The sequence below is a fragment of the Macrotis lagotis genome, chromosome 2 (genome assembly GCF_037893015.1).
Source record: "Macrotis lagotis isolate mMagLag1 chromosome 2, bilby.v1.9.chrom.fasta, whole genome shotgun sequence".
NCBI classification, from domain to species: Eukaryota; Metazoa; Chordata; class Mammalia; order Peramelemorphia; family Peramelidae; genus Macrotis; species Macrotis lagotis.
Window position 1 is genome coordinate 78,601,696 of NC_133659.1, and position 15,164 is coordinate 78,616,859.

Here is a 15,164-nt window from a genome sequence, read left to right on the forward strand (position 1 = left end):
TCCTTCCTCATTTGGGCATCATCTAGAGTTCTAGATTTGTTTTTGCTTCTCAACTTTCCCCTATATACATTCCTTTTTGGACTAAGATAGAACAGTTCTCATTGAACCCTTCGTGAGCTGTTCTCATTAATGTCACACTCATAATTATGACTTTGTTCTACAATCAAAAGACATGTTAATAATTAGTTGACTTTTGTTGACTGGATGGTTCTTCACTCATGGTTGGAAGCAAAGGGGTATGGGAAAAGGAAAGAGAAAGAAATGGGATTATCCAGAAAAGTAGTTAAATTTGTATGAACTAGAGTGTCAGGGTTTTTGTGTACACATACAAATATATTCATCAAAGAATAACTTTGGAAAGCTAGAGACAGATGTCATTCAAGGAATGAATGTTATTTCTTGAAAATCTTATGATGTGTTCATAATTTAGTCTTTCTTTTTACTTACTCAGGAAAGATATCCAAATAACAGTATGTTCAACGAAGTATATGGCAAGAACCTAAGTACCAGCGCAAAAGCAGAGGTTAACCCCTCAATGACCCACCAAGAAACATCATTATACTCTCTCTTTGAAGGGACTCCATGGTCTCCATCCCTTCCTGCCAGTTCAGGTAAGAAATAGGATCTTATTACAGAAATCTTGTATGTTCATACTAAGCTGTTTCATTAGACACTATATTTATTACACAATTGAAGTAGTTTTAGTAGTCATTAAAAAATAATTATGAAACTCAAAGTGAAATGGGATTATTTTTAAAAAGGGGGTTTGGGGGGAAGTTCCTTAAACTGAAAAGTACCTGATACTTCTCTCAGGTAGCCAAAACTAGAGAAAATCAACATTTATTTTTTTAGACACCTGCTATTATCTGTCACTAGGTGCTGGGGGGATACACAGGCCAAGGGGGGGTGGTGGCTACTCTTAGAGAACCAGAATGTAATTGAAGGAAACCGAATCTCCATTTGTAAATATATACAAAATAAGTAGAAGGTGGATTTTGGATAGAGACTCTGGGTGGGGTGGGGTGGAAAAGAGTTCAAATAGACTTTGGACAAGTTGCTTAAACCTGTTGGCCTTAGCTTCTTTATCTGTGAATTGAACTAGAGAAGGAAATGGCAAACCACTTAAGTATCTTTGCCAAGAAAATCCCAAATGGAGTCACAAAATGGAGTCAGATACAACTGAAAGAAACGAGATACTCCTACTTTCATATCAAGCTTATAAAGAAGATAAACCAAGAATTTAATAAATCCCTAAAATTTATAGCGTCAGGAGAGCTGATAGTGAGTCCCTGGACCTTTCTTAACTGGTAGTCAAAAGAATTGTTGACTTGACATGCTGTTATAGAGAAATAATTCATATTTTCAAGTATTTGTACAAGTTTTTCAAAACTAGAACATTTTCAACTTTCACTTCCTTTTTGTGATCTAAGTGCTGATTTCTTAACATAATGGATTACTCTTAAATACTAAAGAAATCAGATCTACTCTAATAACCTTTCTGTTACATTGGCATTTCATGTGTATGTGTGTGCATTTTTTATATTCATATTATAGTATATAATAATTTTAGTCCATTAATAGATTCTGGCAAAAGAGGCTCGTCTGGTGTTTTCCTAGACCTGCTAATCAAGTTGTCAGATTCAGTCCAGTTACTTAGGTAGGACTTGTTCTGGAGGCTTTTAAACTGAAGTAGTTCTACCTAAAGCATGGAAGAGACAGAAAGTGTCCTATCTCTCGGGAGTGCCTGAGAGAGGGCCTAGTGCATCTGGTCAATTCCTTTCTTTTGAAATAAGTCATAAGAGTTTAACTTGCCCCATTCCTTATCCCTAACCTTCTAGACTTGTGGTTACTTATTTATACTATGATTTTAGGTGCTCCCATGTGTGGTAAACTTTAGGTTGTAGTATTTTTGTGAAATATTTAAATTCTGTAGTTTCCTGTATTTATTATTATTATTATTATCATCATCATCATCATCATCATTATTATTATTATTATTATTATTATTATTATTATTATTTAATAGATCATTCAACACCAGCCAGCCAGTCTCCTCACTCTTCTAACCCAAGTAGTCTGCCAAGTTCTCCTCCAACACACAACCATAATTCTGTTCCATTCTCCAATTTTGGACCCATTGGGACCCCAGATAATAGGGATAGGAGGATTGCAGATCGTTGGAAAACAGATAAACCAGGTAAGATCTGATTTCCATTGGTTATGGCATAATTAAAGAGCTGCTATTATCATCATCCTCAACCTTCATTGAACAAATAATAAAAGTCTTGAACTCAGTTCTTTTTTTTTTTCCCCCAGCTATAGGTGGATTTGGCTTTGATTATCTCCCAGCAACATCCTCATCCTCTGAGACAAGCTGGCACCAGGCCAGTACTCCAAGTGGCACCTGGACAGGCCATGGCCCTTCCATGGAGGATTCCTCTGCTGTCCTTATGGAAAGCCTAAAGGTGAGGACCGTTCAGACTTATCAGAGTATTTCCGTCTTGTAGCAAATAAATCAGTGGATTTTTGCAGACAGATTCTCAGGAATGGTTTGGTGTGAAGCATAAATATGAAAATGTTTGGGGAACCATGGTCTGCTTCTATAGAATACTCTTGAATTGGGGATGTTTCCTATTGGGAAATTCATTAGTGACAAAGTAGAATGAAGGAAACAATAAAAGTTTTCATTTCATGCCAAGTATTAAGAGGAAATATTCTATCTGAAATCATTCTGACATTATCAAAGGGCAGCTCCTGAGTGGGATTTCCTTGTTGTACCAAAACTCTAGGCCATTCCCTGGGCTCCTGGAAGAGTATCAGATGCTCCTTTCACTTTTACTGGTTGATCTAAATCATCATGAGCCTATATAATTTCCACTTCCTTGGACTACCTGGTCCTGTGCACTTTACTCTCCCCCTAATGAGCTATGTGTTTTTCAGTCTATCTGGTCCAGTTCCATGATGCATCCTGGACCATCCGCCCTGGAGCAGCTGTTGATGCAGCAGAAGCAGAAGCAGCAGCGTGGACAAGGCACCATGAACCCACCGCACTGAGGCCAAGGGGGTGACCCTGGTGAACCAAGGCTCCATGAACCATGGCATGTTGGGTTTGCAGGACTGGCCCACACAGGAACCTGCGGGTGGCAGCCCTCTTTTCTGTTTCTCGCTGTTGAGAGGGTGTAAGTGTTCCACCAGCCCGCTGAGTGTGCACGAAATGTTGGCAGTGCAACAACACAACCATCAGGAACTCTCCTGTCCCCCTGGGGCCCACCGGGAGGGAGAGAGGAACTGCTGTTTGTCTCACTCGGTTACCTGACATCACCGCCTCTCACCTTCTCCATCGTGCATGTCCCCAGCCACATGGGAAGGGAAAGCTGAGAACGAAAGGCAGATGGGAGAAGCCAATGGGAACTTCTCAATCCTTTTTTCCTCTTTGGGGAATAAAATAGGAATCCATTAATGATTGCTTTGCTGACTGAGAATGTAGTTGAAATTATTCCTAAACATCTTTATTATTATCACTCTCAGTAGTAAAAGATCACACTGAATTCTTCCCTACACCGATGTGCTCGTAGTCAGTGTGTAGCAATGACAGCCTCGTTCACTACTTGTGTCCGAGGTAGGTGGTGACAGGATGGGGGAACGAGTCTCCTCAGCCAGGGGACGTGTTTCCAAAAGGAGAGTGCCCGACCTCACCTTTCACTCAGAAGGCTCTAGCCGGCCCTTTGACGGCCTGGAGGATCTAGCAGGAAATGCCCTTCATTCTGTTGGTCCTCTGAGCTACAAGCGAGGCCACAGTCTGTGCTGGGGCTGGGCTGGACAAGTGGGTGACTGCTGGAGGGTTTTAAATTAACGTTTCTGATTCCTGTACATTTTACAGTAGCATAGCAAGCAATCTCACCGAAGCCAGGCTAGTCTGTCCATTCATGGCCTGACCCATTTTAATAGGTAGTAGAAGCTTTCAGTGTGGTTTTTTTTTTTTCCTGTTTTGTTTTTGTTGTCCCGTCCTATTCACCTACCCTTCCTCCCATGCCCAGATTTCTCCCTTTCCCCTATGCTGGATGCTAGTTGTTTTTATTCCTAATGTACAACATCTCACCAAGAAGCAGTATGGAGGCCAGCAGTTGAGCCACCCCAGAAGACGGTCCAGATAGGCAGGAAGCAGCAGCATAGGCCCAGTCTCCAGGGGCTCAGGCCCCTGCCTAGCTCCAGCCCCTACCCTCCAGCCCTCTGGGACGTGGGCATCTCCAGGGCACAGAAGAAAACCACGCAGTCCCATTTTGGAAAAGGCACAAAGGAAAGGGAAATAAACTTTTATTTGATATTTATTCGGGGCAAAGAAGACTGGAAATTTTCTTGTGTAGAAAAAAAAAGAACATTTCTGTTAGTCATTTCCTGGAAAAGTAATTTTATGGGGAAATTATGGAAACAATCTAAATGTCCAATTGCTGTGATGGTGAGAAGATGTTTTTTCCCTGGGTTTTGTTTTTTCCTTTTTCAGCGTATGAGGGTGTGTGTGTGTGTGTGCTTGCACATTTGCCCTCCTGTAGGGATGAGGGAGTTGAGGACCTCAGAGCTGGGATGTGGCTGCAGCGGGGGGAGCAGGTGCAGCCAGAAGCTTAGGTGCCAGGGCAGCCCAGCAGCATTGGTTCGCATACCTCTCAAGTTTGACACGATTTGGAAAGTTCTCCAAAAAGGCAAAAGCCATGGCCCGCAGGGTGCAGCCTCTGCAACTCTCTCTAGCCCTTCCCTTGCTCTGCCTCTTCCTTACCATGCTCCCCCCCACCCCACCCCCAATCTTACCCCAGTTTGTGTGTTTGAGCTGCGCTTCCAAGCAGCTGCAGCCTCCAGTGTTTGAAAGGTCACCAACTCACCCCGAGAGTGGCCCAGGTCCTCGCTGCAGGCCTATTTCTGCATGAGAATCCGGTGTTTGTTTTCTGGTTCTTGGGGTGGGGCTCCTCACCCTGGCCTACTCTGTGGAATAATGAGGGGGGTGAGGGGACCCCCAGCAGAGACTGGTTTGTGTAGTGAGCTTTCTTTTGTGTTCTTGTCTGTCTGCGAGACATGCAGCTGCTGAAATCAGCCTTGCCTTTAATTAAACCATGTTCTCTCCAACCAGACCTGTGTGTAGGTGCCGTTTTTTTTCTACCTTAGATATTAGGTTGACAATTAGCTAACATTTTAAAGAATTGCATAGACTTTAGAAGAGGAAAAATTGAAAAACTCCAAAGTGATTGTCAGCGGTGGTGGGGAGGGACAACACAAAGGTCATTACAGTATGAGTGCACACAAATGCTGGATCATAATGGGTGGATAGAGAACCTGGTTTTCAGACTACTTTTTAAATGAAAAGGGGAAGACAAGTAAATAAAAGCCAATTTGATCCAGGTCTTTTTAAATGTGATTTCAGTGACTGACTTTGGTCAAGATATATCCTACTGCCTCACTGTTGTTTTTTTTTGTTGTTGTTTGTTTGGGTTTTTTTTAGGGATTAGACCTAGAGGATCTCCAAAGTCTTCCCAGTTTTAAATTCAGTCAGTTGGTGAAGTTGTTTTGGACACATATGTCTGCATTTCCCTAAATGAGATCTATGGGTGATGTGGAAGCTTTGGGTTACTTTACAGTGCCATTTCCGGGCAAGTCTATTAAAGTCCCACTTATCAAGCCAAGACTAAGCAACTCAAATTGCCCTTTTAACTAATTGGTCAAGTCACAACATGCAAAGGCAAAATGCTACTCTTAGGGGCACTTTTTCAATTAATTCTGAATTTGCTTCTATGTGCACAAACACTCAAAAAAAATCATTGATGAACGTCTCACAACTAGAATAAAGGGGAAAAGCAAAAAAGTTGTGCTCTGGTTTCTAGCCCTTCAACTGATTTATTTAAAAACTGCATTAGGAAATCAGTGTTTTATAACTATAGTTCTTGTCAGAGGAACATGAAAAACTTTGGGATGAACTTAACATATTTGAATTAGCCCAGCAACAAGAAAATATAACTTTTTTAAAGCTGAATAATGACAAAAATCATGAAAATCAAAATAAAAGTGTGAGGGTGGGCCAGGAAGAGCTTGGGGGGTGGAAGGAGCACTTGGATTCCACCAGAAAATGGGTTAAAGAGCAGAACTAGTCATTTAACCTAGGGCTTCCCTAAAAGAATGGAGAAGCTCTGGTCACATGGAAAGAATGAAATGAGAGTCTGGAGGCCTGGGCTGAAATCCCCTTCTTCCCCAGGACTTTTACCAGGGACAGTTTGCTTCTGGGGATTCTCCCACTTATATCCCTGGGGGTTTTGGGTTCACTTGTTTTTAAAAAGAAATCACTTTGTAAAACTTCAAGGACCATTGACATGCTAGATATAGTCCATAGGGACTAGAGAACTGGAAGACCTGAGTTTGTTCGTTTTGCATTAGAATCATCCTGGTTTCATGATCTGGTTATTTAATCTCTCCATTCTCTGGTAACCCTTAAGACTAGGTGGCAGAGGAGGTGCCAAATGGCACCTAAGGCACTGAAATCACAATTGTACCTATCTACTACCTCCAAGCAATTCTGAAGAAAGTGCTTTGTAAATTTTAATATATGCGATTTTAACCTAAAATAAATACCCTGACTTCCTTCCTACTTGGCTAATGGTATCATTCAAAGTTGAACCTTCAGGAACCAGGCTTCTGCTACTTAATACCCTTTCCCACTCCATGGGAATGAAGAGATGCTAGTGATTGATACTGTAAAACAAGGACTCTTGATGTTTCTTGATCAGATCAAATACCTCGTTCCTTAGAAACATGCTCCTTATCCAGGTCCCAGTTACTTAAGTAACAGGATTTTTAATGAAGGAGAAAAACATCAGATCAAACTTCACAAGTAAAACAAGTTAACATTCTCTAATGGCATTGTTTCTCCTGGCATCAACTCCCAAGCATCTTTGAAATGTTCAGAACTTCTCCTTTTCCAACTCCTTCACCTAGCCTAGGCTTTCACAGCCTGGCCTTCTGGCCCCATAGCAGCAGCACATTCTTCAACAAAAGCCCTTGGGAAAATGCCCACTTTCCCCTTGCATTCTCCTTCCAGCCAGTCGTCATTCACTAGGATAGAAAGAAAAATACGTGTTGTTTAGAGGGGGGGGGATTACCATATTAAAGTTCTTAACATGTTTTGGTCTGTGGATTGTCTTAGGTTATAGCCTGTGAATGGTTTGATACAAAGGCGCCACAGATACAAGAAAGCAAATACAGAAAAATAGCCAATAGGACAGTTGTCAAGTGGGTACTAGAAAGTAATGGAAATAGGATGGAAAATTGGTTTAAACGACTTTGTGAATAAGCTTGTATAAATTGCCCCAGTCCCTGGGCCTCAATTAACTCAATTAGAACTATGACTGTTAGGCTGAATAATCTGAAGTCCTTTCCTAACTAGGGCCAAATTTTTAAGGTTATTAACTGAGCAACAAGTCTTTGTCGATTGGTTTGGTTCATTACCAAGACTTAAATTTATGGCTGCAAGAAATTAATTGATGAAAACATAGGTTCTTAATCAGCAGTGAAGAATAAAGGCACTAGACCTGTTTATATCAGAAAAGTTACATTTTATTTCTGACATGCTAAAAAAGAATGTTTTTGTTCTAGACAAGAAATAACCCCTTTCTAACCAGTACTAACAGTCTAATCAGACTACACAGTCTTCAACAGATCTTTGGGAAAATGTCTCAGTGATTTCCTCTATGAAGTGAAGGAGTTGGGCCAGGGGGAAGCTTCCAAAGTCCCTTCCAGCTCTAAATCTGAACCCAAACCAGTATTCATCCAGCTTTGTCAGGAGAAGAACTTCTGACCCCTTGCTTTTCTCTATGGCTGCAAGATAATAGTCAACTTGTCTTACACAGATAGTTCTTAGAAGTAGACTAGCCAATCCTTTTGGTTCTTCAGTGGAGTACAGACCAGGGAAGGCAGTGCTGGTGCAGTTCAAACCCAGTTTCTCTGCTTCATGATAAAGTTTATCACAGATGAATGTTGGTTGTTGAGAATATTTTCATCTGTGAAAGAAGCTGGAACTAATGAAGAACCCTAGGTCATGAAGTATGGGACCTACATAGTGGCCTTATGACATTAAGTGAGTCCCTTGGATTACTCCACTATTTTTTTTCTTTTTTTCTGTGCATTTTAAAAATGTTTTATTGATTTTTTAAAATCTATCATTACCTATTAACCCCCTTCGATTCTCCCCCTCAGTAGATGCCTCTTTTTATTTTTTTATTTTTTTAATGTCTCTTTTTTAAGAAAGATTTTCTTTGGTTTTAAAAATTTTCCCCTAATTTTGCTTCCCTCCCCCCCACCCCCACAGAAGGCAGTCTGTTAGTCTTTACATTGTTTCCATGGTATTCATTGATTTAAGTTGAATGTGATTAGAGAGAAATCATATCCTTAAGGGGAAAAAAAAGTATGAGATAGCAAAATTACATCATGAGATAAATTTCCCACATCCCTTCCAACATTGATCATTGTCCTTTCTAGTCATATTGGCCAGTCGGAGAGGTGTGAGGTGGTACCTCAGAAATGCTTTAATTTGCATTTCTCTAATAAGTAATGATTTAGAGCAATTTTTCATATGACTATGACTTGCTTAGATCTCATCTGTAAATTGCCTTTTCATATACTTTGACCATTTGTCAATTGGGGAATGGCTTGTTTTTCTTGAAAATTTGACTCAGTTCTTGTATTTTAGAAATGAGTCTGTTATTAACTAGTTGTAAAAATTGTTTCCCAATTTACTACAGTTCTTTTGATCATAGTTATAGGGGTTTTGACTGTGCAAAAGCTTTTTAATTTAATGTAATCAAAATTATCTAGATTGTTTTTAATGATTGTTCTCCATCTCTTGCCATAAACTGCTTCCCTTTCCATAGATCTGACAGGTAAACTACTCTCCTCCACTACTAAATAAGAGTATCTCTTCCAGCTCTATAAATCTACATAACTAGAAATTTGCTTGAAGATTTTATATATACATATATAAAATCTTCAATATATATATACACATACACACACACACACACACACACACACACACACACACACAGAGTTCTTGTCTACTATGTTGAATATTGCCTCTGCGATCAGAAGATGGACTTTGAATCAAGGCAATGGAGAGAAAAAGTCAACTTGCCTTTTGATAACACCAGGATCACATCTCCAGCTAGAAATTCCAGGTCCTCTGGTTGTGAAGCTTCATAATTGAATAGTGCGAACACTTGATTTCCTTCTTTCAGTTGAGGTTCTGTCACATGAATATTGCCATTTAATGTCTCTTTTTTCTCTGGTGTTTCTGGAAGGCCTTGGTCACCCTGCAATATCAAAGGATCCATTTATCTCAGCTATTGAACTTGTGTACATTGTACCTCACTAGAAAGAAAACATAGAACTTCAGTCATGGTACTTGGGACATCAAGTCAAAATGACAAGTTGGTTACAATTGAAGGGAAGTGATTTAAGGGATGTAGGTCAGTCTCTATGTGGTGTGCAGATAGTTCCCTGAGACATCGTTTAAACCAACATTGGAAACACCAGTAGGGCAAAAGTGTTGGACTTTGCCAGAAATTCTAGTTTCTTGTCCTGAAGCATTCAGGCAGACATGAACATGTGCCACACAGAATAAGAAGGTGAGGTTGGGCTGCAATCTATACCAATGAAGGGAGTATTAACCAATGAAATCACAGATGATAACTGTCATTTATGAAACACTGTAAGTTTTATAAAATGCAGTCTCATTTGATCCTCACAACGACCCTGTAAAATAGGTCCCATTGTTACCCTCATTTTACAGAAACTGAATGTCCAAGAGGCCATATCCTGTCATTCCAACTCTGAGGAATTGTGGTCAAAAAACAGGTAATAAAAAGGTCTAGCTAAAAGTCTTCTCAATTTTAGGAGACAGGGTCCTTACTCCTGGGTCCTTAGCTTGTGCCATGTACATTCACCTGGGAAAGGAACTGGGTCCAAATAATATTTATTTTATCAAGTCAATTTTCAAAGCTAAAATATGGTCAATAAATGGCTTGGATATCCTGGTATCCTTTCCCTGTTAAGAGAAAGTAAACAAGGGCTCCATATGTATTGGGTGCTCCTTTGCCCATGGCAAACTTATAAGAAGGCCCAGACAAGAATCTCATGGAATTGGCAGCCATGGATAGGTTAATAATTGCATCATGGGAAAGAACAATAAATATTCATAATTTCATCGATTCATTAAAGAATTGGAAAATTATTTGCTACCTTTATCCTCATGGAGTGTCCTCTACTATCCCCAGTGTTCAATCTATTTTCTCCCACTCCATATCCTTTATGAAAGATTTCTGCCTTTTAAGTGTATACAAAATAGTCCTTCCTATACCTTCTTGGGGCAAAGGGTGAAGAATAGAGGAAGGAAAAGAAAAAAGGGACTGGAGGAAGGAAATATTTACTTCCACACTTTTGAACACTGTTTCTAACTCTTTAGCTGGCGTAGACCTGTTGGAATATTATTAGTGTTCTCCCCCTGCCTGGTCTTCTATATTCATTTCTCGTCCCTGCTATAGCTTTCACATCATGGCTCTTCCAAGGACTTGTTCACATACAGCAATTTTTTTCTAGGCAAGAATAAATGCAAATTCGATAGGCAAGAAATTTAGCCAAAAAAAAAGTAGACAGTGGAAAAAAGAGTTTGCTCAGGTTTCTCAATAGCAATTTCAATCTCCTAGACTGGAGAGTTGGGTATGTAGACATCAAGGGACAATAGGTCAATATAATTCCATATCAGGAGCTACAATCCTGGGTGGTTTTCTCACAACTATGCATGGAGAGTTTTACGTCTCTCAAATATCAAATATGAAAAAAAGGAAATTGTCTCATGAAAGAACCTCAAAATGACTATGTTTGGCTCATCTAGTCATAACAAGTTGACTTCAATTGAAAGAAAATGGTTAATGGTTGTGTAGTTTTTTTTTTAAGATATATTGAGGGGGCCAGCTAGGTGGTGCAGTAGATAAAGCACCAGCCCTGGAGTCAGGAGTACCTGAGTTCAAATCTGACCTCAGACACTTAATAATTACCTAGCTGTGTGGCCTTGGGCAAGCCACTTAACCCCATTGCCTTGCTAAAACCTTAAAAAAAAGCTACATTGAGGGATTTGATTCTTGTCACCTTTCCCGCAAAATATGAACTAAAGCCTGGTTGTGGGGACAGATGGGGTTTCCTTAGCACATGAGTCACAGGCTCACAAACACTAGTGGGCCTAAATTGTTGGTCCTTGATAGGAAACTATAAAGTTTCTAATCTCTGGAGAATTACGGACAAGAGTCACAGGACAGGCGAATATGTGGATAAAAGTAATCTGCCCCACTGGGGTAAGTACTCCCAATATTGAAAACCCAGACCTATCAACAGTAGAGGGAGAGAAGGAGGAAGGAAGAAAGAAAAGAAGGAAGAGAGGCAAGGAAGAGTGAGGGGAGGGGGGAAAGGAAAAAGGGAAGGGAAGGAAAAGAGAAGGAAAAAAGGAAGTGAAGGAGAGAGGGAGGGAAGAAGGAAGGAAGAACTCTGCCTTTTGTTGGCTATTTTGCCTTGGGCAAATGAGCTCATCTATCTTGGTCTCAATTTCCCCAACTATATTAACTCTTTCCCAGACATATGATCAGAGGACCGAATTGGAAACCATTCCAACCTTCGGTCCATGACTCTTCAGGTTCACTTTGTGATTGTGGGTATCAGTTTACTGTAAAAGTCATATAGATCAACTCGCCCCTGTCCTGGAGTCAGTGGCACCTTCTTGCGAAGCGCTCACTATGTCCTTCCTCCTTCAAAGAGTTGCGTCCTCATGTCTGGACTTTTCAGGGAGCAGACACAGTCATGTCACCACCTGGTGGTGGCACAGGAAGAGGCAGGAAGCATCAGTGAGTTTGGAATCAGGGCCTGCAAGCCGGTCCCCGTCCTACTGCTCATTACTTGTATGACTCTGGGGCCACCATTAGAATGTATCCGGGCTTCGGTTTCATCTGTGAAATGGGGGAGGGACTGCACGTGGACCCTTTATTTTTATCCTGAAATCTAAGATCTTCATAAAGGGTAAGAGATAACCTTCAGGAAGATAAGAGTAAGAAATTATTGTCACTAAGCTCATCTGTGTTATTATTCGTGGCTATGAAATAGGATAGTAATGATGTAACATAAAAAAGTCAGATGTGGCCATTGAGTTTTCAGTCGACTTTAAGATTTCAGGAGGAGGGAGGAGTGGTCTGGTCAAACCCCTGAGATTGCAGACTCTGAGCTTCAGTTCGGAGCCAATCTATTTGTTGGATTCATCATTAACATGGTGAGAGTAGAGGGGCATCATGGTGACTTTCAGTCATGTCCAAATCTTCATGATCCCACTGGAAATTTTCTAGCAAAGGCATTGGAGTAGTTTGTCATTTCCTTCTTCAGCTTACTTTACAAAAGAGGAAACTGAGGCAGAGTCGGCTGCTAGGCGTCAGAGACAGGTTTGAACTTGGGAAGATGAGTCTTCCTGACTCCAGGTCACCTCTCTATCCATTATATCATGTAGCTGCCCCACACCATGTCGCTTAAGGAGAAACAAACCCAGCCATGCTGGGAAAATCAAGTAAAAACTCCCATACAGATCAATAGAGGGATTGGCTCATGAGGACCTCTGCATTTCATGAGGACCTCTGCCTGGATGAGATAGGGAGAATCAACCTCAAAAAGTGGGGAAGAGAAGGTAATTAGTATCTACTATGGACCAGGGACCAGGTGAAGTATGATACAAATATTATCTCACTCTGCTATCAGCATTTTACATTTGAAGAAACTGAGGCAAACAGAGGTTAAGTCACCCCATTAGGAAGTGTCTGAATCCAGGTGTAATTTCAGATCTTCCTGACTTCAGTCCCAGAGCTCTAGTCACCTAGATGTTTTTTTTTTAAATCGATAGACAGGTTGCTCTGATAGGTTATGTCCAATGGAAAGCCAAAGAGATCAGAAATAATTCTGGTTAAAAGGAAGCATGAGTGAATAGACTGATTGAAACACAACCCTAGGCCTACTCACCACAGTGTGTTCACACCAGAGAGTCAGGCAATAGTTCTTCACATGACTCCACACGGTCTTCATGTTTTCCTCTGAAAGAGTGACAAGGTCCTTGCCATCCCCGGGCCGATAGCTGTCAAGGAGTCAGAAGTAAAGTTGAGAGGATATTATGGCACCATAAATGATACCCGGAACACTATGGTCCTCAGCCTGGTTACTGGCCCACCCTCCCTTGCTCTCCAATTCAACTGGTGGCCCCTCCGTCCACCAGGATGCACCTCAGCTTGGTGTACTTGGGGGTCAGCTCCAACTTTTTGCACACCATGTCCAAGATCTCGCTGTAGGAAAGCCCAGGACGAATCTCCATGGCCACTGTGAAATTGTAGTGCACTTTGAGGGTGTATGGTGTGGGAACACTGAGTTTTAGGTCCTGGAAGAGGTCAAAAGGAGAGGTGAAAATCAGAGGCAGCTCTCTTAACCCAGGAGGCTGCCCAAGTCTAAATATCAGCTGTCTTGGAATTGTGGCTTTGGAACCTTAAAAGAATACACTTCCAATCTCCTCTCTCATGTTGGAGCTCTCTCTCTGATAGAACCAGGTACATAATAGTCATTTATCAACTGACCATCCAAGAAGCCAAAACCTTCTCCTTTGGGAAATATATTTGCAAAGAAATGGGTAAATTCCCAATCCAAGGACTTGATTTGGTTAACATAATACAAGGAATACCAAGAAGTCAGAGTTCCAATTTTATGTCTGACACTAAGTCATTATTTGACCTTGAGAAAAACATTTCTCTCCTGCCTTCACTTCCCTCATCTGACAAATTGAGGGGTTTAGGTTAAAATGATTTCTTAACTCCCTTCTAGCTCCAATGTCCTAGGAGGGTCGGACTGGCTTTTTATTCTTCGAAATCAGCCCCATCCTAGAAAAACCAGTTCTGGTCCCCAAAGCAAACCAGCCTATCCACCCAGCTGAAACCGTAGAAGGAAAAACTTTACCGTTGCCTCTTCTGGTTGCTTGATGTCTAAGTGGAACAGGGAGAGAAATAAGAAAATACAAGTGAGTGAATTGTATCTGGCTAGCATCTATCTCCTGCTCCATGAGAGCTTCAATGGCCAGATAGTCTTTATTTCCAATAAAAAGACTTCCTCTCTATTCTACCTTCAGCGGTAAACATAGAATACAATTGTTTTTGAAGCTTAAGCCACCATGAGAGCATGCTTCATCATAAACACTGTGTTGAGAGTTAAAGACCATGAGCTCAAATTCCTGCTTTTCTGCTAACTACGCATGTGACTCTGGGTAAGTCATTTACCCTCCCTTAGGGTCTCTGTGTCCTTATTTATAGAAATGAGAGCTGGATTTATAAGATTTCTTTGCCAGCTGACAGCTGCCCTTCCTCCTGACTTAGTCTAAAAAATGTTAGGATCTAGTTAGCTAGTCACAATGCAGTGGAAATAGTTCTGGCTCTGAAATCAGAGGATTTGGGTTCAAATTCTATCCCTTATCCCTAAATGGCCATATCCTAATCTGTAATTCTGTTTTTTCTAAGGACACTTTTTAAACCTGGGACCCTTATTCCCCTAGGAATCTAGTCAAATAACCATTAAGGTTCTTCCTCTAAGTCTTGTTTTCTTAGAAGCATTTCCCAAAATGGCACAAAGAGGTTAGATAAATCTATTCTCCTGTCCAAGAACATAGAATCATATTGATGAGTATTAATGGCCTCTTCCTGCTTTTTAGAGTTCAGCCATTCTCCTTGCTCCTCATTTCCTTTTTTACCTCTAAAATCCCAGAATTTTACACTAAATATATGAGTAGACCTAGCCTCTGCTCTCAAAGAACTTACAGATAACAGATATTTACTATAAGGCTGGCTTTGGAACTCATAGAATTTCATAGAATCCAAGAATACTTATCTGATCATGATTTGACTAAATGACTAGTCCCACCCTCTTATTTTTTTTATACTTTTTGCATGTCCAATTGGTTTTCTTTCTTTTGTTTGCAAGGCAATGGGGTTAAGTGACTTGCCCAAAATCACACAGCTAAGTAAATATTAATAGATTGAAGCCAAATTTGAACTCAGGTCCTCCTGACTCCAGAACCT

The 15,164-nt window shown here is 40.8% G+C and overlaps 2 protein-coding genes across 8 annotated transcripts in view; one reads left to right on the top strand and one right to left on the bottom strand.

Annotated features, from left to right (window-relative positions):
• The window catches only part of SMG7 (SMG7 nonsense mediated mRNA decay factor), a 118,282-nt gene extending 113,164 nt beyond the window's left edge, over positions 1–5,118 (top strand). For all 6 annotated transcript variants that reach the window (XM_074222204.1, XM_074222207.1, XM_074222205.1 and 3 more), the window contains 4 exons: positions 452–611; positions 2,027–2,197; positions 2,317–2,465; positions 2,941–5,118. In XM_074222204.1, the coding sequence (XP_074078305.1) occupies positions 452–611; positions 2,027–2,197; positions 2,317–2,465; positions 2,941–3,054 (594 nt within the window). In that variant the 3' untranslated portion in view covers positions 3,055–5,118. The remainder of the gene's footprint in view (positions 1–451; positions 612–2,026; positions 2,198–2,316; positions 2,466–2,940) is intronic.
• Positions 4,808–15,164, bottom strand: part of NCF2 (neutrophil cytosolic factor 2) — a 47,025-nt gene continuing 36,668 nt past the window's right edge. Inside the window, exons 10-14 of one of the 2 annotated variants that reach the window (XM_074222210.1) lie at positions 14,053–14,078; positions 13,332–13,483; positions 13,075–13,186; positions 9,164–9,341; positions 4,808–7,089 (exon numbers count right to left, since the gene is read on the bottom strand). In XM_074222210.1, coding sequence (XP_074078311.1) covers positions 6,974–7,089; positions 9,164–9,341; positions 13,075–13,186; positions 13,332–13,483; positions 14,053–14,078 — 584 coding nt within the window. In that variant the 3' untranslated portion in view covers positions 4,808–6,973. The remainder of the gene's footprint in view (positions 7,090–9,163; positions 9,342–13,074; positions 13,187–13,331; positions 13,484–14,052; positions 14,079–15,164) is intronic. The other variant, XM_074222209.1, reaches the window with a different exon arrangement.